This window comes from Eublepharis macularius, chromosome 1 (assembly GCF_028583425.1).
Source record: "Eublepharis macularius isolate TG4126 chromosome 1, MPM_Emac_v1.0, whole genome shotgun sequence".
Lineage (NCBI taxonomy): Eukaryota > Metazoa > Chordata > Lepidosauria > Squamata > Eublepharidae > Eublepharis > Eublepharis macularius.
In genome coordinates, this window is record NC_072790.1 from 212,988,469 (window position 1) to 213,008,803 (window position 20,335).

General features: G+C 40.9%; 1 protein-coding gene across 3 annotated transcripts in view; it reads right to left on the bottom strand.

Moving 5' to 3' along the window:
• PPP4R3B (protein phosphatase 4 regulatory subunit 3B) overlaps nt 1–20,016 on the bottom strand; it is a 44,521-nt gene extending 24,505 nt beyond the window's left edge. For all 3 annotated transcript variants that reach the window (XM_054986723.1, XM_054986714.1, XM_054986706.1), the window contains exons 1-6: nt 19,708–20,016; nt 17,664–17,719; nt 13,806–13,904; nt 12,382–13,005; nt 4,115–4,192; nt 2,783–2,899 (exon numbers count right to left, since the gene is read on the bottom strand). In XM_054986723.1, the coding sequence (XP_054842698.1) occupies nt 2,783–2,899; nt 4,115–4,192; nt 12,382–13,005; nt 13,806–13,904; nt 17,664–17,719; nt 19,708–19,849 (1,116 nt within the window). In that variant the 5' untranslated portion in view covers nt 19,850–20,016. The remainder of the gene's footprint in view (nt 1–2,782; nt 2,900–4,114; nt 4,193–12,381; nt 13,006–13,805; nt 13,905–17,663; nt 17,720–19,707) is intronic.
• Between the last annotated feature and the right edge of the window lie 319 nt (nt 20,017–20,335).

The following is a 20,335-nucleotide window of genomic DNA, read 5'->3' on the forward strand; positions in this document are numbered from 1 at the left end:
CTAGGGCTTGGACCTTGGTAAGGCTCAGGCTGCCGGTAGGGCGAAGCATGCCCGGGAGAACCATAGTGGGAGAACTCACTCCGAGTGTCACCCCAATACTCTCTGCCAAAAGACGGAGAATAGGATCTGCATAGAGGGAGCCCTCCCTGTCATATCCGCTCCTAGACACGTGATAAGGCAGATTCTCTCTACCAGTGTAGTCGCCAGCAGACCACTTCTGGGTCACACGAGGTGAAGCGTCGGGCAGGTCACCGTCATCATCAGAGGAACGGTACGACGGAGGTGACAGGTGCGGCGAAGAGGTCGCGGGCCTCTCCCAGAGCACCTCAGCAGTTTGGACAGAAGTCGATTGCCTGTGCTTTGACTTCTTTTTAGCCTTCTTCTCGCCTTTGGAGGCTAAGCCCAGTTCGGCGCTTCGACTCCGTTCCATCGGATCCGGCGGTGTCAAAATAGGCAACGGATCCGAAGCCTTCGGTTCCGACCTGGTACTAGGCTTCGGAACGAGGCTGAGGCGAATCGGCTCCGCATGCTTCGGAACCGATGATGTTGGTTCCGTTGGCGTTTGATCCAAGTGTTCAGGAGCCGATCTAGCCAGGATGTTCGGATCCGATGAAGTTCTCTGCACCTTCAGAGCCGGTGTGAAGGGTGGTTCCGACCTCGTCGGGGATTTGGAGCGATGTCGCCACTTCCGAGCTGGATCCGACTTCGGGGTTTGATGTTTACGATCCGATGCGGAGCCCGAAGCGTCCTTCAGATCTGAGGTCAGAGTCGGGGCTGGTTGGATCCGATCTGGTGAGCGGGAGCGAGAAGTCGAAGCGGAGCCACGAACGGATTGTCCGACCACTGAAGGGGTTTTGGCCGTCCCACTAACTGGTTGTGGTCCCCCAGGGGTATCAGGGGCTCCCGATGCCCGCATAGCCCTCCTCCAAAGCAAGGCATTCAACCAGTTCACCCTCTCAGCCCTGGCCTTAGGCGTGAACCGTTGACAATGCTCACATCTCTCAACGATGTGTCCTTCACCCAAGCACTCGAGACAAACGGAATGGCCATCCGTTCTTGTCATTTTCGTTGAACAGGTCGAACAACGCTTAAACAGCGACTTCTCAGACATACTCTGACAGAAAAAACTGAACGATCTCACTCTCAAAATAGCGTTTCTTCTCACAACGGACAGCTAGATCTTCACCGGTCGGCGGCAAAGAAGAAACTGAGGGGAAGGGGGCGACGTCGCCCAATGTCGCTCGGGCGGGAAAAGCCGCGCTTGCGCATTGGTGCGTACGTGTGCCCCCTGGTGGACGTTGGCTAGAAAAGAAAATTTCCGGTTGGCAGGCCTGCGCAGGCGCAGTCCCATGTGGGGCTGCACAGAAGACGGGCAGTGAACAAACAGTTCTCAAGATGTAAGGAAAGAAGCACTGGGATTCCATAAGAAACTGTGTCAATTTATTCTTAAATGACTTTGAATTGAAGGTAAGTAATAAGGTAGCCAAGTTATTCAGAATGTTGAAAAGCAAAATGGATTGTGAAGAGTTCCAAAAGTATCTCTCCAATGTCGGCATGTGAGCAACAACATGGCAAATGAGGTTCAAGGTGAATGTAAAGAGATACACATTGGTGTGGGAAAAAAACTTAATACAATGATGGAGTTTGAACTGGCAATGACCAATCAAGTGGAAAGATCTTGGGGCCCTGATGGAAAGCTTGGTGAAAACACTGATTCAGTGTGCACCAGCAGCAAAAAAAGAACATTCTATTCTAGCGATTATTGGAAAAACGACTGAAAACAAGATGTCCAGCATCATAATGTTAAGACTATATCTGAAACTGTGTATTCAGTTCTGGTTGTTGTATCTCAAAAATGATACTGTAGTATGAAGAAGGGCAACAAAAAATGATCAAAGTACTGGGGTACCCTCCCTACAAGGAAAAGTGAAAGAGTTTGGTGATTTTAATTTAGTGAAAAGACAAACAGGTGAAGACAAGTTTATAGAATTATGTATTTGGTGGAGGAAGTGGATAGAAACCCCCCCCCACCCCAATAATACTTCATCTCAGTGGTACCCAATGAAGCTGATGGGCAACTGGTTCAGGACAGACAACAGGAAATATTTCTTTCAAAGAGAAGTTTATTTGTGGAATTCACTGCCATGGCATGCAATGATGATTACTACTACTGGCTTTAAGAGGGGTTTAAATGAATTCATGGGGGGCGGGGGGAAAATCACCAAAGAGCCTTTAAATGCAATAACTAAATGGGACTTTTATGTTCAGAGGCAGTAACCTTCTGAATACCAGTGCTGGGGACTGACAATAGCAGAAGGACAACATATTTCTGGATAACAATCCAAACAGTTGAAATGCACATCCATGCATATATTGTTACATACTACAGTTCATCATAGTAATTAATTGACACAATGTCAAAAGTTTAGCACTAAGTTATGCCCCTTCCAGCCTTACACATACACATTTGTTACAATTCAGGCAGAAGTTTGCTTTTCATTCTCAGATCACTATACTTCCAGATGTATGCTGTATAACTAAGCTCAGGAATATGCAGGTATCTAGTACTGATTTCTTCCAAAAGAATCCAATACTATTAGCAGCAATATTCTCCAATCACTTCCAAGTATGGAAACTCACTGCAGCCAATGTTTCAGAGGAACACTCCAAATTATCAGTGATTTAGATAAGGTTTTTTAAAGTACCAAACATGTTATCAAGCATTAAAACAAAACAAAAAGCCTACTGCAGCTCCTCAAGTCTAGCTCAGAGTCTGACTTACCATTACTATTTCAAGAGCAGGAAGAATTCCTAGTTTTGCTAAAGTTTTGAAAAAAGTATCTCTGTTCTGAGGCTGCAAGGTCTGAGAAAATGCACAGAACTCCTTGAAAAAGTTAACCTGTAAGATATGAAGAATATTAACACAGTAAGAGACAGTACACAACAAATAATTAATGTCAGTAATACAGCTACAGCTACCAAAATAATCTGAATTAATTTACAAAATGTATATCCTGCCTTTCTGCCCAATCAGTGCCACCGAGGCAGCTAATTTTACTTGACACACAGTATCTCAGGCAAGAAAGGAAGTGCCACTGAAAGAAGATATCGTCATTTTTCTCTCTTCCCTCCACCCCCAAACACTTCTGAATACAGAGGTAAGATAATGTTAGGACTAACATGAGCAGCTTTTGAAATACTACGATCTGAACAATTAAGAAACTTATTCTTAACATAACTATAAGCCATGAAATGTAACACATTTTGACTAAGACTACAGGACTACGGAAGTATAAAAAAGCACATTGAGATGTAAGAAAATATGGAGCAGTCAAGACCGGTGGCTAGAAAAACAATTACAAGAAAACACTGAAGCAGCTGCTAGTTATGATGTAGCTTAGTGGCTCGACTGTGTTTGTTATTTTGCTTCCATGATGTCCTCACATTTCCAGACTTCAGTCTCATGCAAAAAGTAACAACTAAAATCTGCTGCTGCCCAAACGCGCCAGAACTCCAAAGACAGGTTGTATAGAGACTGTGGGTCATCTCATGTATTATGCAGCAGTAATTCTGAGCTTGCCACTGAGTGTATACAGATCAAGGAACTGTAGCAGATGTGACATTCTGAAAAGTGCATGCCTAATATGTTTAGTTCTAAACACATATGACTCACAATGTACATTTTTAAGCATACACCTAAGAAAACTGAGATTGGGTCTAATAGCTCTATTCTGTAAGATAAGGACTCTTCTGTTGCAGGAAGGAGTTTTCTTCGAATAGAAGCTCTCCACTTAGTAGAACGTAGCTAAAGGATCAAACTCTTAATTTACCATTTGAGTGACTTATTTTTATCATATGCACTCTTGCTGTTCACTTGTTTATCAACTGCAGTACAGACTAAGTTAATGTTCAATATGTATTATGCCAAAGTAACTATGCTTAAATTTGAGGATATGCTGGTTTAATTACATTGGATATTCCAGCCTGCTTCACACATAAGTCACTGAAACTGCTATGCTAGCACAAGCTCCTTAAAAATAAAGAGGCACAGTAGCAGAACAGTTGGGGACATGCAGCACACATTTCTTAACTGTATGACCCAAACCAGACTTACCAGCTCACGCCTTTTGTCATCGTCAGTAGCTTCGTCAGTTAGTTGTGCAAAAACTTCAGACAAGAACTTTTCATCTTCCTGTAGAATAAATTGTTACACTGTCATAACTAAGATACCTATCCTAATAGCCATTAAGACACAAATAAGTGTGGTTTTGTGCTGTAGTATATTTGGTGTGTACATCCTGATATTTCTGAATAGTGCCTATGCTTTCACCCTTCTCTAAGAACCCCTTTTTACTCTTTTCCGCGTTCCCCTTTTCAGAAAGATGAAGGGAGAAGAGAGAGAACTGATAGAACTGTAAAGTGAAGGGGTCAGAGAAGGGCTCAAACCTGTCTACAAGCAATCACTAGCCAATTTCTATAATAGTGCTACTGATGCTTTACATGTATGAGGCCCAAGATGACCTACACTATATAACCTCTGGTTAAGCACCTTTGCATGGGCAAGTGATATGATCTGAGACTCTGGAAAGGTAGATTTGAAAATGACAGTCAGGCTAGACAGCCTGCACAAAAGCTGAACAATCCCTAGTATCACTCTGTAGGAAGGCACATCTAGAGATAGTAGAAAATGTGACAGGACACCTGAGTGGCTAGTTGACATTGACAGAAAGGTTGTGGAGAGGCATCTGGCTGCACTGGATGAATACAAATCCCCTGGGCCGGATGGTGTGCACCCAAGAGTGCTCAAAGAACTTTCTAGAGAACTTGCAGAACCCCTGTCCATCATCTTCAAGGCCTCCCGTACCCGACTGGGGATGTGCCACAAGATTGGAGAACAGCCAATGTTATTCCAATCTTTAAGAAAGGGAAGAAGGATGACCCAGGAAACTACAGGCTGTTCAGTCTGACTTCTGTTGCTGGGAAGATATTAGAACAGATTTTAAAGGGATAAATCTGTAAGCATGGGAAGGACTGCTCAGTGATCCGGGGAAGTCAGCATGGTTTTGTCCCCAACAGATCTTGCCAACCTGGTTTCCTTCTTTGATCGAGTGACCAGCTTACTGGATCGGGGGAACTCTGTTGATGTGATTTATCTGGATTTCAGTAAAGCTTTTGATAAGGTCCCCCATGACATTCTGATGGGAAAACTGGAAGACCGTGGACTGGACTATAGGACAGTTCAGTGGATAGGGAACTGGTTAGAGGACCGTACCCAAAGAGTGGTGGTCAATGGCGTTTCATCAGATTGGAGGAAGGTGTCCAGTGGGGTGCCGCAGGGCTCGGTTTTGGGCCCGGTACTTTTCAATATTTTTATCAATGATCTGGATGAAGGAGTGGAAGGACTGCTCATTAAATTTGCTGATGATACCAAATTGGGAGGGGTAGCAAACACCCAAGAAGAAAGAATTAAAATTCAACAAGACCTGAATACTCTGGAGAAGTGGGCAGCTGTGAATAGGATGCAATTCAACAAAGACAAGTGCACAGTATTACATCTGGGCCACAAAAATGAGAAGCACAAATACTGGATGGGGGATACACTTCTGGGCAGTAGTATATGTGAAAGAGATCTTGGGGTAATAGCGGACTGTAAACTAAATATGAGCAGTCAGTGTGATGCAGTGGCAAAAAAGGCCAATTCAATCCTGGGCTGTATCAAAGGGGCCATAGTGTCGAAATCGCAGGAGGTCATAGCCCCTCTCTATACTGCCTTGGTCAGGCCGCACCTGGAGTATTGTGTGCAGTTCTGGAGGCCACACTTCAAAAAGGATGTGGCCAAAATCGAGAGGGTGCAGAGGAGAGTGACGAGGATGATTAGGGGTCTGGAGAATGAGCCCTACGAGGAAACGCTGAGGGCCTTGGGAATGTTTCGTTTGGAGAAGAGGAGATTGAGGGGGGGACATGATTGCTCTCTTTAAGTATTTGAAAGGCTGTCATTTGGAGGAGGGCAGGGAGCTGTTCCAGTTGGCAGCAGAGGATAGGACACGAAACAATGGGCTTAAATTACTTGCACAAAGGTACCGACTGGATATTAGGAAGGACTTTTTCATGGTCAGAGTAGTTCAAAAGTGGAATCAGCTGCTTAGGGAGGTGGTGAGCTCCCCTTCACTGGCAGTTTTCAAAAAGAGGCTGGATGAATATTTGTCAGGGATGCTTTAGGCTGATCCTGCACTGGGCAGGGGGTTGGACTACATGGTCTGTATGGCCCCTTCCAACTCTATGATTCTATAAGCAACTGCTTACACCCCCATTTGATTAATCCTTGGGTGGTCTCTGTATAGTCAACAAATATTACGTATCCCTTCCCCTTCACACATATGACCTTGTAGTGAAAAACTGACATCCCAATTTGTATTATTGCATTTGTATCAGCTACTTTCCCTTGTAACCAACCCCATGCACACCCTCCAGAAATATTAGATATTCAGATGGTAAAGCTCCCATTTCAGTATGAAACTTTTGCTCCAGTGTACATTCTCAATTACCTCTTGTATTTACTCTCTCTATAGAATGCTGTTTTTCAAAAATGGATCATTGTAATGAATAACTGAGACAGACCTCTGCCCCACCACTATAAGGATTACTGAGATAATGTGTAGCTTGGAGCATTACTATACTGCCATCATTCTAGATCAACCGACAAGCCAGTAGAATAAAATCACAAGAAGAGCGGAAGTTTAAAAAGGTGACTACAAACAAGAAAGACACAGAGCAGATAGTTCCAGCCAACTGAGTAAGCCAGCACACCACCCACACATCCAAACACTATCACATCTGCCAGTGTCTTAAATATCCATCTGAAAGACAGTTTACATGCCATTCAACCTCCACTCTGAACAGCTTTAGAAATAAAATAGGATACTCTGTCACTCATGAAAGGAGCTGAACAATCTACACATTCCCCCCTCCCCCCTCAACGAAAGACATCTTTCACATTAAGGAATTTCTTAAGAATTCCACATTTAAAAAGCAGAAACCTAACTAACCCAAACCTCACGAAAAACTGTTATGCACTCTAATAATGAAAGATGAATGATCAACTGGCATAATTTGATTTTAAAACTGCTGAACGATGTTATCTAAAACTCCTACTTACTCTCCAGCATCAAGTGCCAACCTGGCTTAACAATCCAAATATGAAGAGACTATACAACGGAATCAAGAACTGGGAGAAGGAAAAGGTCAGTTATTTTCTGAGCATGTTGCAGGCATGGTACAAGAAAGCCACAGCCTCTCTCTGTAAAATTACTTCTAAGAGTTTTAACTATGTCAGAGAAGAGCAAGAGGTTAGCTCCTCCATGCACCATGTCTGCCAACTTCAACTTTTGAGTGAACATTAGCCTACCATCATAGGGATCCTATGCTACTGTTTACCAATTTCCAACCAACTGAAAACTATTCAGTTACACACAAGACAGTACAGCTTTGCTAAGCCAAAATGCAGATGATTCATTCTTCAGAGCTAGATGATACATTAGTTGGTCATAAATCTGTTTCCTGCTTCCCACCATGCTTTCCCTAAAACAGCCTACAATCTCATGCCTACCTACTCTGACATTTGAGTCTGCATGCTATTTTCAGCATTAGTCCAAGTTTTAGAAAAGGATCACTGTGTAAAAACTGCCATAATATACACATGATTGCCTTCCTAAGTTCCCTCCACACACTGTCACCCAAGAGTTCTTGAATGTGTCTTCTTAAACCTCTAGCTGTCACACTCATGACACATACTGGGGGGCATCTCCTATCATGAAGTCACTGTATAGCCTGCAGCCATTCAGCTCAACAGAGAGTTGTGGTTGTCTCCCATTTTGGACAGTAATATTAAATTACGCTAATATTTTCAGGGAGGCAATTTTCAGGTTGAAACTTCCTACAAATCGTATTTTTGTAAGACTGACCACAAGAAGAAAGGCATAGGCTTGCAAGATACACCTATGATAAAAACTCTAGAAGTTTTCCCATGAGCTTTGCGCTTCTTTCCAGAATGGATGTTAGGAGTGCAGCTTCTGAAATAATGAGGATGCTTTCTAAAATGGAAAGTCAGCAAAGGCTAAGACCAACTATGCACAACTAGTTCCACATGCAAAAGAGGGCTTTGGACAACTGTTGTATCAAAGAGCAGCACCAACTGAAGCCAAAATGAATTTCAAAAATTTTTACAATATGGAATCTGGGAAAGGAGAGACTTGCTATTCAAAGAAAAAACCCTACAAACCCTACTGGCATAAACAAGACATTGGGCTTGCTTCTACAGCAGTTCTCTGGAGCAAGATCTTTCTCATATGTGTGTCACTCCTTTTAATCTACAGCTCAACTTCCAGTTGAAGAAAGATTTTCTCAATATCTATTCATTTGAAATGTTTCGATTTCGATCCCTGCAGGCAACAAGAAACCTCACACCAATTTCATGTTGCCACAGCAGCGGTAACAAAGACTAAAACAAACAAACAAGGTTTCCAAAACATAGTTGTTGGCAGGTTTTGAACACATCTTCTCCATGTGTTTTGCTCCTGCAAGACATGGAGGTGGGGGAGAAGAATGGTGGAGGCCTAACTCTTTCTAAGGCTCATTAATTATGTAGAGATTTTTATCTAATTCAATTACAGAGAACCATACTGAGTCACAACATATATAAAATCATGCTTTAAACATTAACACAAAACAATTCAAAATGTCAGCAAGACTACTGTCTGCTAAAACACCAAATACCAATTTACCCACTACCATTAAAAAAGCCAGCCCAAATATAGTACTACAATGCATTCTTAAGAACACTTTCCTGGAAGTAAGCTCTGCTGAACAGACCAAAATAGTCCACTGAGTAGACCTGGGCCATTTCCACACACGTTGAATAATGCACTTTCAATGCACTTTAACAATCCTTTGGAAGTGGATTTTTTGTTCCACACATGGAAAAGCAGTTCCAAATGTTCACTAAAGAGTATTGAAAGTGGATTATCCAACGTGTGTGGAAGCAGCCCTGCTCAGGAGGGCAATGGTTATTGTGATTTCAGAAGATGCCAAAGAAAGAGAAAGAACTCTAAAGTTAAGGAAAAACCAGCAAGTGTATTTTCTATGCATTCTTATATACAAACAGGTAATAGAGCTATGAAGAAGCTTGGACAGTCTAACAGGTTATAAAAAGATATATGGGGAAACAGGTACTCTTATATTTGCAGTGTTAAGTTTAGAATATTCTAAAGTTTCAAGAAGGCAAATTTATCATGTCTAGCAAGAAACCAGAAACCAGCGCAATTATACTCTTGATGACCACTGTAAGTTGATAAACCAGCATTACCTGTACTTAACAGACAAAACCCAAGAAATTCCATACTCCAGTGGCCTCACTTTAATAGCATGAACAAGACTTGAATAGTCTAAACTGAAGATATTCTAGTAGCTTTTTCACCAGCAGAGCTGGCTTGGAGTCAGTCCTGGCCGTTACTACCACCCAAAGTTCAAGGTACAGTAGCAACATCCCAGACACAAAGGGAGGCTTAACTTTATCAGTGATGGATGTTCTGATCCTCACAAGTCACAATGGCCAATAATCATTGTTACTTTAATCTTTGCTGGATTTAGCTTCAATAATTTTGTTCACACAACCTCTCATTATGACAAGACACCAGAAAAGCAATGAGATGAAAGAGAAAAAAATAGAGACCTAGTTGGGTGTCAACAGCAGACTGCTGATATTTTACTTCAAATTTCAGGCAGCAGAATGCCAAAGAGGAGATCCTAGGGAGGTGATGAGGAATCACCTACCAATACCAGGAGGGACCTTCTTGCCAAGCATGAACTTAAAACACTCCAGAGAAGTCCAACATAAATTAAAAATCTGCCAGGTCACAAAGTCATTTCATGAACAGTCAGGACAAAACAGTGGAGCTCAAAGGATTCAGTGGAGTATGTTGTCTTCTGTGGCTTCTTAGGCTTTCCTTGCTAACTTCTCCCGGCTTGATTCCTCCAGTCAAGATGGGCATGAGTTCAGCTAACAACCTGCCATTAACAACTTCTTCTAGCATGAAGCTGCCTTGCATTGAATCAGACCAGTGGTCTAGCAAAGTCAATACTTCTACTCTGAGAGAGAGCAACTTTCTAAGGTCTCAGGTAGAAATCTTTCACCTCACCTACTATCTAATCTTTTAAAGTGAAGATGCCAAGGTATGAATACAAGACCTTCTCTACATGCAAAGCAAATGCTCTAAGCACTGGGAAACAGCCCGATACCATTATCTGAAATTGATGGGCAACACTGATCCAAGAGATCAAATAAAGATTGCATCAACTTCTGCACTGAGTTTAATACAAGTAACTGTATCTGGAAGAATGTTTCCACTTCAAGGACCTTTTCTTGCCTGTAAATCACAAGACCTGTACTACCTCAGACTGGCTATAGAGTTACCATAAAAAACCATTATTTTTACAGCTCAAAAATTCTGGAGGCCCAGTCAAATCCAGATTCCTACAACCTGACAATATATACTTGAATTAGATCCAAACAGGTGGGAAACCTCCTAAAGCAATCACAAAACCACCGGGATAACCCAGGGAGGTACAAGAATAAAAAAATGGAACACCTTAATATCAATTTTCAAAGCTGTTTTTGCTCATTTATAACAAAGGTTTTAAGCTCATTTATAACACACAATCATTCAGCTGACTGAAATATCAAGTCCTGTGTACAAAGTAAATGAATACAAAGTAAAGTCCAATCCTGCGAAGGCAATGTCCTTGTCTTGTATTCCAGGTGGCCCTTGTTAGCACACCAAAGACATTTGCACTCCAATGACGCGCTTGAAAAACAAGCTGAAAAGCAGGCAACGAGCTTCACCAGCCTCTTCTTTTTTGCTCGTTTTGAGGTTAAATCTTCATCCGGCCATTAGTTAATTTTATTCAATATTCAACAAAGTCACAATCTCCCGTAATTTTCCAGGTCAGCCCAGTCAAATCCAGATTCCTACAACCTGACAATATATACTTCAAGCCAAGAATGCTTGGGAAAGTATGGATCTATACCCCCAAAGTTGAGATGTCACTGAAGTAGTTCTCTATACACTACCGATTAGCACAAAAGCTTCCAAGAATCGACACACCAAAAACCAAGCTCAGACTTCCTCAGTAGTTATCCCAGTATTTGTTCAAGCAGGTGGTAAAGGCTTTCTTAAACCCCAACCCTCCCCACACCATGAGCCTCCTTTTAGCTCACACCGAGTTTTCTTACATGTAGAAGTTTGGAGATTACATAACCGAAGTAAACTTTTGCTCAGTAGTAAGGGGAAAAGATTATTACAATCACCTCTTGCCTTAGTTTAGATCACCACAATACAGCACAAAAATGTGTATGTTTACCAGATGCCTTAATAATAAACAAGTCTACTTTGCTCAGGAAGTTTTTAAATCTTTCCTCTTTACCGTTTAAGCTTTTGTATTTAGAACTTTCATGATTACAACAGATATTAAAAAATCTTTAGTAGATATAATGTTTATCATCTGTTATTTAGCTTCTGAACTGGATTTCTATATGATCACGGCTCTACTCTGCAGATAATTTTAAATGTTACAAAACAGGAAAACTGAACAGCCATGTCCTTCTCACACAGCCTTATATAAAATGTCCAAACACATTCACAGACAGCTGTTTATAGGTGCAGGAAAGCTAATGATAACATTTGCAACAGTCACCATTTATACCACCTTTTCCTTTCTGTAGGGGACACAACACAGCTGCCTGAAAACAGATAAAACTGCTAACCATCTGCTGTGAGTAAGGCCACAGCTGAAAGCCACCCACCTTTTACATCACAGAGAGTGAGCTGGATGCGACATGTCTAGTTCTAGTTCAAGACGAATGAACCATACATGTGAAAGCCTGTGAAATATCTAAAATAGCACAGCAAAGAATAAAACTAGCCTTGACCGAGCATTAGGATCAAAACGAAGGTTTAGAGTCATATTAGAGCCAGTTTGGTGTAGTGGTTAAGAGCACGGGACTCTAATCTGGAGAGCCGGGTTTGATTCCCCACTCCTCCACAAAGCCAGCTGGGTGACCTTGGGCGAGTCACAGTTCTCTTGAGCTCTCTTAGCCCCACCCACCTCACAGGGTGATTGTTGTGGGGTAATAATAACACTTTGTAAACCGCTCTGAGTGGGCATTAAGTTGTCCTGAAGGGCGGTATATAAATCGAATGTTATTATTATTATTATTATTATTATATAGAAGTAAACAATGTGGGAATACAGATATATAATTGTTAACCTCTCAATCATTAATGGAAGCCTTAGAGTGCAATCCTTTCAAAGTGTACTTTCACTTACCTGCAGCATACTGACAATCTCGACTTTATTAAAGAAAATGAAAGAAGTGAGGGTAGAAAGAAAATTCTCTTCAAACACAGATGGCGTTGGCAAAATGATGTCCTGAATGTACTGTACCCTGTAAGTCTGATGAATCTTTTGCCTTAGTTCGGAGTCTGTGATTGGTATGACCTCTTTAAACTTTGCTGTTTTGGTCAAGAATTCCCTGTGCCTTTTTGGCTGAGCTAATGCAGGGTCATATTCAAGGCATCCCACAACATCCATAATGCACTCATCTGAAAACATCACCTCAAAAAGAGTTGCTTTATTGAGGAACAAAATTCCTCGAATAATTTCATACAAATGATGTAAGCCTTCCGTATTTTCTAGGTTCTCACAAAGCTGGAAAAGCTGCAGTAATTTTTTAATGTAGCCTTCATTTTCCAAAGCCAAGGCTAACTTTTCTCTACGGATGGGTGATGAGAGAACTGAGGTAACTAGATCAGCGATTTCTTCAAGTTTGTTGAGCTCACAGGTAGGCAGATCAATCAGATGACTAGTTTCAGGCATTTCCTCAAAACGTTCTTCTTCAGATTCATCAATGAGGTCCTGCGTGACTTCCACTGAAGGATCTTTACCTTGAACCTAAAAATAGAAAGATGAACAATTGCTGACTCATTCTGAAATATATGCTACTCACAGCCATCAGTATACATGAGGAAAAAATATAAAATCAATTGTCTGAGTAGCACATATGTAGATATATTTCATCCTGTGAACAGGGTTCTGGCATTCTGTAAGCTGAACTGCAAAAAAATGGGACTGCACCAAATTCAAATTCTGCTCTCATGGCAAATTCAGATACTGTGAAAGAAGAGGAGGAACTTTCCTGCTGCTCATCAGAGCAGTGAATATGACCAACTTCCCTAAACACGCTGCACTGCCCCCTGGGGTCAACAGTGCTATTCAAATCCCAAACAACAAACTATCTATAACACCAGAAAGTCACATAATGACTTTCTGATTCCACACACAGAAGTACTCTGATGGACAACAAAATAATGCCCACACATTGGTTAAAAAGAACTAGATGTAACTGAGGCCACACTATATGTATTTTTGATATAGATGCACACACAACTTTGTGTGTACATATAGAACTATATCATGTGCTATGAATATCACACCTATACATGCCAAATTGTGGCAAACATGCATTAGTTGCTATGTACAGCGAGATCACTGAGAAACATCAAATTACACACTGAACAAGCCATGAGACTAAACAATAAATCATTCCTATAAAGTCCAGAAATTATGCTTATCGTGCTGCTCATAAGCTGTTAAAAATAAATGGACCAGTAGTCTCCCTATTTAAATTCCTAAACTGTAATTTATATAAGATCTCATTTGAAGTGACATGGGGGTAAGAATTTAAACCTTACCTGACAAATTTTTTCCCAGATCTCATCACAACCAGCTTTTTCTTGAAAACTTAGGGCTAAGTCATAATTCTCTGCTTCTGACCAAACAATCAAAGTATCCTATTTCAAAATAAAAGAATTTACTCATTATTTGATTCCAAGCATACAATGGTGGCACACAATTAGATTTGCGTCCGAGGCAGCTTCTATTGTGATTTGTACGACTTGAACAGGACCAAAGAGGATGCTTTCAAAAAGTTGTTAGCAGTCTTTTTATTTATGGTTACCCATATAAGCTATTCATTAGCAACATTAATGTACTTTCTCAGGAACACTAAGTGGACAGATAGAGTCGTGAAAGCACATTTTATGTTTCACATATATAACCTGCCATGTTAAAATACAATATAAGTTTTTGAAACAAAGATATAATTGCAATGAAGATTGTCAATGAAAACATTTTTGGAATCCATCAATGAAAAGATCAGAAATGGTTCAAATTTTAAGTTCTCCTGAAAAATTTCATTATATTTTTATCCTGTCCTTTCTCCAAGGAGCTCATAGGAATTTAGATGGCCTTCCATTTTTTCTTTACTTTTAATTGTGTGATATAGGGATTAATGTTGCCAAATGCCTAGGGGGCGGGGGGAATGTCCCATTCCTTTAATAGAGGCGTAATGGGATATTCTCTACTAGGTACCATTCCAGGACATTAAATCTCGTTTTTTTAACCATGCTTTTAGGCAATCTTAGTAGGAACTTGCACAAGGTCACCCAGTAAGCTTCATGATTGAATAGAAATTCCAACTCACATTTCTACAACACCTGTACCCCAACACTGACTATTTAATACTAGTCAAAGCATCTATAAAAGCAAAATGCTTTTGGTGTAGTGGTTAAGAGTGGCAAGACTCTAATCTGGAGAACCAGGTTTGATTCCCGACTCCTCTACTTGAAGCCAGTTGGGTGACCTTGGATCAGTCACAGCTTCTCAGAGCTCTCTCAGCCCCACCAACCTCTTAGGGTGATTGTTGTGGGGATTATAATAGTATACTTTGTAAACCGCTCTGAGTGGGTGTTAAGTTGTCCTGAAGGGTGGTATATACATTGAATGTTGTTGTTGTTGTTATTATTATTATGCTTAGCCAATTGTTCTTGCAACTTCATGAAGTAGGTCATCAATATATACATTTTAAAGAAATGGAACCACAAAAAGCGACTCTGCAAACACAGCAGTGGTGACTTAGCATGTTCATTAGCACCAAAAAGTACCTGAAAGTCCTGCATACCCTATTTTACATTGCAATCCTAAGCAAAGTTACACCCTTCTAAGCTCAATGACTTCAATGAACCCAGAAGGGTATAATTCTGCTTAGGACTGCACTGATAGGTTCTTTGGAGGAAACAGGAAATATACATTTAATACATAAATCCATCTATTAAGGATCAAGCTTGTCTCTACCTGAAATTTCTGATCACCCTAAAATGTGATGAAGCACTGAGAGTATGTCAGTTGTGAGTCTGGTAGGTAGTTAAGCCAGAATAATGCTACTTTTTCTTTCAGAATGTTACAGCTTTTTTAAAGGTGAAAAGTACAGATGGTTAGATACAGTGCTAACATTGTAATTGTGTCATGTAAAACAGAATCTAATAGGCAGCTGTCAGAATTCTAACTACAAAATGAGACACACTGAAAAAGTGGGACAGCAGCTCTTTATTGTAAGAAAATGACATGCAAGTTTACAACACAGAACTAATTATTACTGTGTACTATCCCAAGATGTTTAAGTTCAGGTATATAAGCTAATATCAGAAAGGGTAACAAGTGAATTAAAACTGTTTAATTTGGTTTGTTCTCAAGTAAAGCTACTATTTATAAATTAAATTTAGTTATGTCATCCTGGATCCTGTAATCAGTTTCTTACAAGATAGATTCCACTGTCAGCAAGGGTGCTAATGAAGTCAACGGAATTCCTCCATCATAGAAGCTTCCATGAAGACATAGAGCAAGAAATTATACAAACGGAAAAATGTCTCTAGGATATCCCAAACACTACTAAATTTAATTCACCATATAAGGGCAAGGTATTCATAGCAGCCAATCTTCAAATTCAATAAAGAACTAGAAAGTTAATTAATTAAAACATTTATACCCCACCTTTCCACATAGTTCAAGGCGGCTTACAAAATAATATGTCCATAACACTTAGATTTGTCTATAATCTCCTTTCTTTCTATCATTATTATGTATGAAGACTACATTTACACTCAAACAAGTTAGGTATTCCTTTCTTTACAAAATACAGACACAAACAGTTTCCTGTACTGTTATGTGAACTGAAGAGTGAGCAAGTTTTCAATCTGCATAGTAGCTGTTCATGTGAACATGACCTTAACACTGCCCTTTGCAACTGATCTTAATGCAATACGATCACAACTATAACATTTATCCTGCTTAAACAGCCAGGTTAAGATATTCTGGAAACAAGTACATAGAAATTACCATAGTGAAAAAGCAATTATGTATAACGTACAGATATTCAGACATGCACAACATCTAACCCACCAACTTGGGTGGACCATATCAGCCAATTACTATAATAATTATTATTAATAAATAACAACAACAACAACAACAACAGTGCTTATATACTGCTCTTCTAGACAGATTAGTTCCCCACTCAGAGCAGTGAACAAAATCAGTGTTATTGAACTGGGGCTGAGATGAGTGGCTTACCCATGGCCACCTATTGAGCTCATAGCAGTAGAGGGATTCAAATCAGCAGAGTCCTGATTTGCAACCTAACCACTATGCTACAGCAGCTCTATGGCCTAAAACAGGGGTGGGCAATTGTTTTGGCTCGGGGGCCACTTTGTGGGAGCAGAGGTTAGCGGAGGGCCGCACCTTTTAAAATGATTGCATTCATTAGTTAACTTTGCATTTCAGAAAAGGTATAAATTGTATCATAAAAATAAATAAATATAAATTAAATAAAATAGTGGTAGTTTTATTCAATTTATTTATTGTGCTAATTTCATATCATCTATAGCTGCAAGCACATTTAATTTTAGAAGGAAATCTCGGTTCAAGGCGGATTTTTCTGAGTGTCTTGGCGGGCCACAAAAAACTCTGTAGCGGGCCGCATGTGGCCCGCGGGCCGCACTTTGCCCACCCCTGGCCTAAAAGATGCTTGACAGTGACATCCCTTCCCCTATCAATTTTGCAATTCCAGGCAGACAGAAAAACAGGAGGAATATCCAGCTGGCGGTATTTAAGTGGCAAAGACCTACATCAACTGAGAACCCAGAAACACAGCAATTAAAAGGCACATTAGTGTTATATTGTTGGTAAAAAGCAGAACACACACTAACAATTTTAAAGATAGAAAAAGTAGATACATATTTTTGAATACATTATTTTGATACATATTTTTGAATAAATTATTTTATGACTTTACCTCAGAATCTCAACTCTAGAAAAGCACAAGCATATGGAACATGTTACTCAGACTGACTAACTTTTCTTGGTCTAGCAGAATGTAAAATGTAGACTACAGCCCAATTAAATTCACTATGATGGAGAACTCCATATGAGATCCAGAATTTCAAAATCCTGCATATTAATAGCAAAAATAAAACAATTATGTACCTGCAATTCCTCTACGGTACATAAACATACCTCTCCCTTGCCTTATATTAAAATTGAATGGATCAATAACAGCTTTAAAAGTAAATTACTTTCTATATGAAAAATGTTAAGAAACCTAAGAATAAAACGTCTCTAGTTAATATATTCTGCCACTGTAGAAAATGCCAAGTTTCTCATTCTTTGTTCAACAGTAACAAAACAGAATCTTTTAACAAGAAGCTAATACATGCCTGCTGCTTTTGATACGCAGTGTTCGGATTTATCTTTGATTCCAACAATAGTGAACCTGAAAAGTTGACAAGAAATACAGATTAGGAACCTTAGGAAAGCTGCAATACTTCTACTGCTTCTACTGTTTTAGACCACTATATTTTATTATAAAACAAATTGTACAATGATCAAAGGAAGAGATCATAACAAAATGTGAAAGTGCATGCACATTCTTCTGCAAACCTGTTCCAAAATAAAGTCACAAATTAATTTACGTACACAAGAGCTTTATATTTTTATCTTCTTATAGTACTAACAAACTGTTGTGCTCATGTTACTTTCAGAACACTGAACTCTGAAAACCTAGACTGTATTATGTGTGTGTCTAAGCAGCACATGTAGCGAGGCAACAGCTCTCGAGTAATCTTTTCCAGCCCTCACAAGGTTTATTTAGCACATTAACACCTGTTCGCTAGCAGTGTTGCCAATACATTTTCTTCTAAAAACAGCTTTCCTGATCTTTAAAGACAATAATATGGCACAGTAAGATTTAAACCGTTGCTACAAAAATACTGGAATAGAAAACATTTTCAATTCTCCCCCTCAAGAGAGAAGAACCCTTCTCACCAATAAAAGTATTTTCCTACCTTCTTTCACTACTAAGTGAACACAAATATTCAAAATCCGAGGACACTTTTAAAATAATATTTCATATAATACACAGAACAGTGAGATTTTCTTATTCCCCCATCACCCAGGACAAGGTGTTATCTGGATAAAAGCGAGAAGCTGAGAGATCTCATTCCTCACTTGTAGGCAACAGTTTCTTACATTAAAAAATGTAAAGTGTAATTCTAAACAGTTACACCCTTAGAAGTCCATTAAAGTCAATGTGCTCAGAAGATCATAACTCTGTTTAGGATTGCACTGTTAGTTTTAATCTAGTGGTTCTCAAACTGTGGGCCATCACTGTCTTGCAGTTGGGCTGCAAGGCCAGGAGAATGGAATAAAAGGGTGAGCTGTAAAATGTGACCATTTAGATTTGCACAAGGTGTAAAATGGCCATGAATTACTGCCTATTGCTTAGTAATGCTACAGATTTTTAAATAATATTAATAATGAAAGTACAATATAACCATGTTCAGTGTTAACTGACAAGATTCCTGCATATAGTGCTGGGGAGAGAAAAGAAGTATGGAATTACTTTGCAACTGGGTGTTGAAAAGTATAGTAAATTTAGAAGCCAGTCTCACTTCAAAGATCATTGGTTTAGTCCAAGAAAACTGACAGACGCTGTGGAAAGCAAAGTCCCTGAAGGCATCTTTTGAACTACAAGTAATATATAAAATCTGGGCTCTCTGTGCACTATTTGTCTCCTTAGCACAAGCTTTAGGAAAAAACTTTCTAGAAGTGAAGGAATCAACAGGGAAATTCTCAAGATTAATTCATGTCTGGACAGGCTAGAAGTGAGAAGGCTGGAAGCAAACTTCCTGGGGAAAAGAAAAGCACAGCATTATAGTGTTATAACAGGCCTCTAAAAAGCTGCTCCCCAACACTTATAGTAAGTAAATAATGCTTTCAGGTGACCAGAAAGGGAAGTTTTCTGAAATTTGGTTCATCCTCAGTTCTCACCAACTAATACAGATACATGTGGAGGTCAAGTAACCCAGTAACTTTTGCAAATATATTTACAAGGAGAAAGATCACTGGAAGGTCTCACAAAGCTATTTCCCTTTGGGTCTGAAAGAAAGGCACAATATACGGGTTGCTGACGCTATCCGGGGGGGGGGAGGGGATCCCCAGTATTTCGACATTTACATCTTTTCTCAGGGTGGGAAGATACATGCGTGAGAGAAAGCGATCACAGGCGCATCCTTCGGGAAGCTTGTCTCCTAACACACAGGTTTTGGGGTGGGACTGAGAGTGTGGCCCGGGGCCCAGTTCCGCCTGAGGACACCTACGGGCTCGGAGACCATTCCCCCTCCCTTGCACTTCTCTATTGTCCCAGGCAGCCAACAGCTGGTAGGGCCTGCTGGCTCCATTATCTTCCCTTCCCCTCCTCACCATCCGACTCGGCCCGGACGAGCAACGACATCCCCTTGAGTCGTTCCACGTAAGTGGAGGAGACGTGCCCGGTTCCCCTGTCGTCCCATTGCCGCTCTTCGTTGAGCGTGTAGACCTTCACCCGCCGCCGGGTGTCCGACATGGTGGGGGCCCGGCCCGGCCGGGGGACCAGGGACAAGGGGAGTCTCTCAGGAAGCCTTTAACATGTCGCTTTTCATGGCGCCCGGGCCCGCCGCCGCCGCTCCTCTTCCACGGTACCAGCAGCAACAGGGACTACCACCGCGGCGCAGCCGCCATCTTGTAATCCGATTCCTGTCCCGTCCCTGCCTTTCTCTTCCTCTCAGAGCAGGGGAGGGAGGGGGGCAGAAGGCCTCCACGGGCTCCACTAGCAGGGGCTACGGCGGCCGACACGGAACGAAGCATTGGGCGCCGGCGAGAGCGCGAAGCTGCAGGCAAGGTCGGCGAAGAACCTGCGCATGCGCGCTGCGTCTTCTCTTCCTCGGAGGGCGGGAAGGATTCCCGTTGTGTCGCTTTGCCCTTATGGTGGTGGTGCTACTGAGAGGCGGCGCGCTTGTTCCTCTCTCTTAACAAGTCTTTGAACGCCTTAACAGCAAGATCTGAGTCCAGT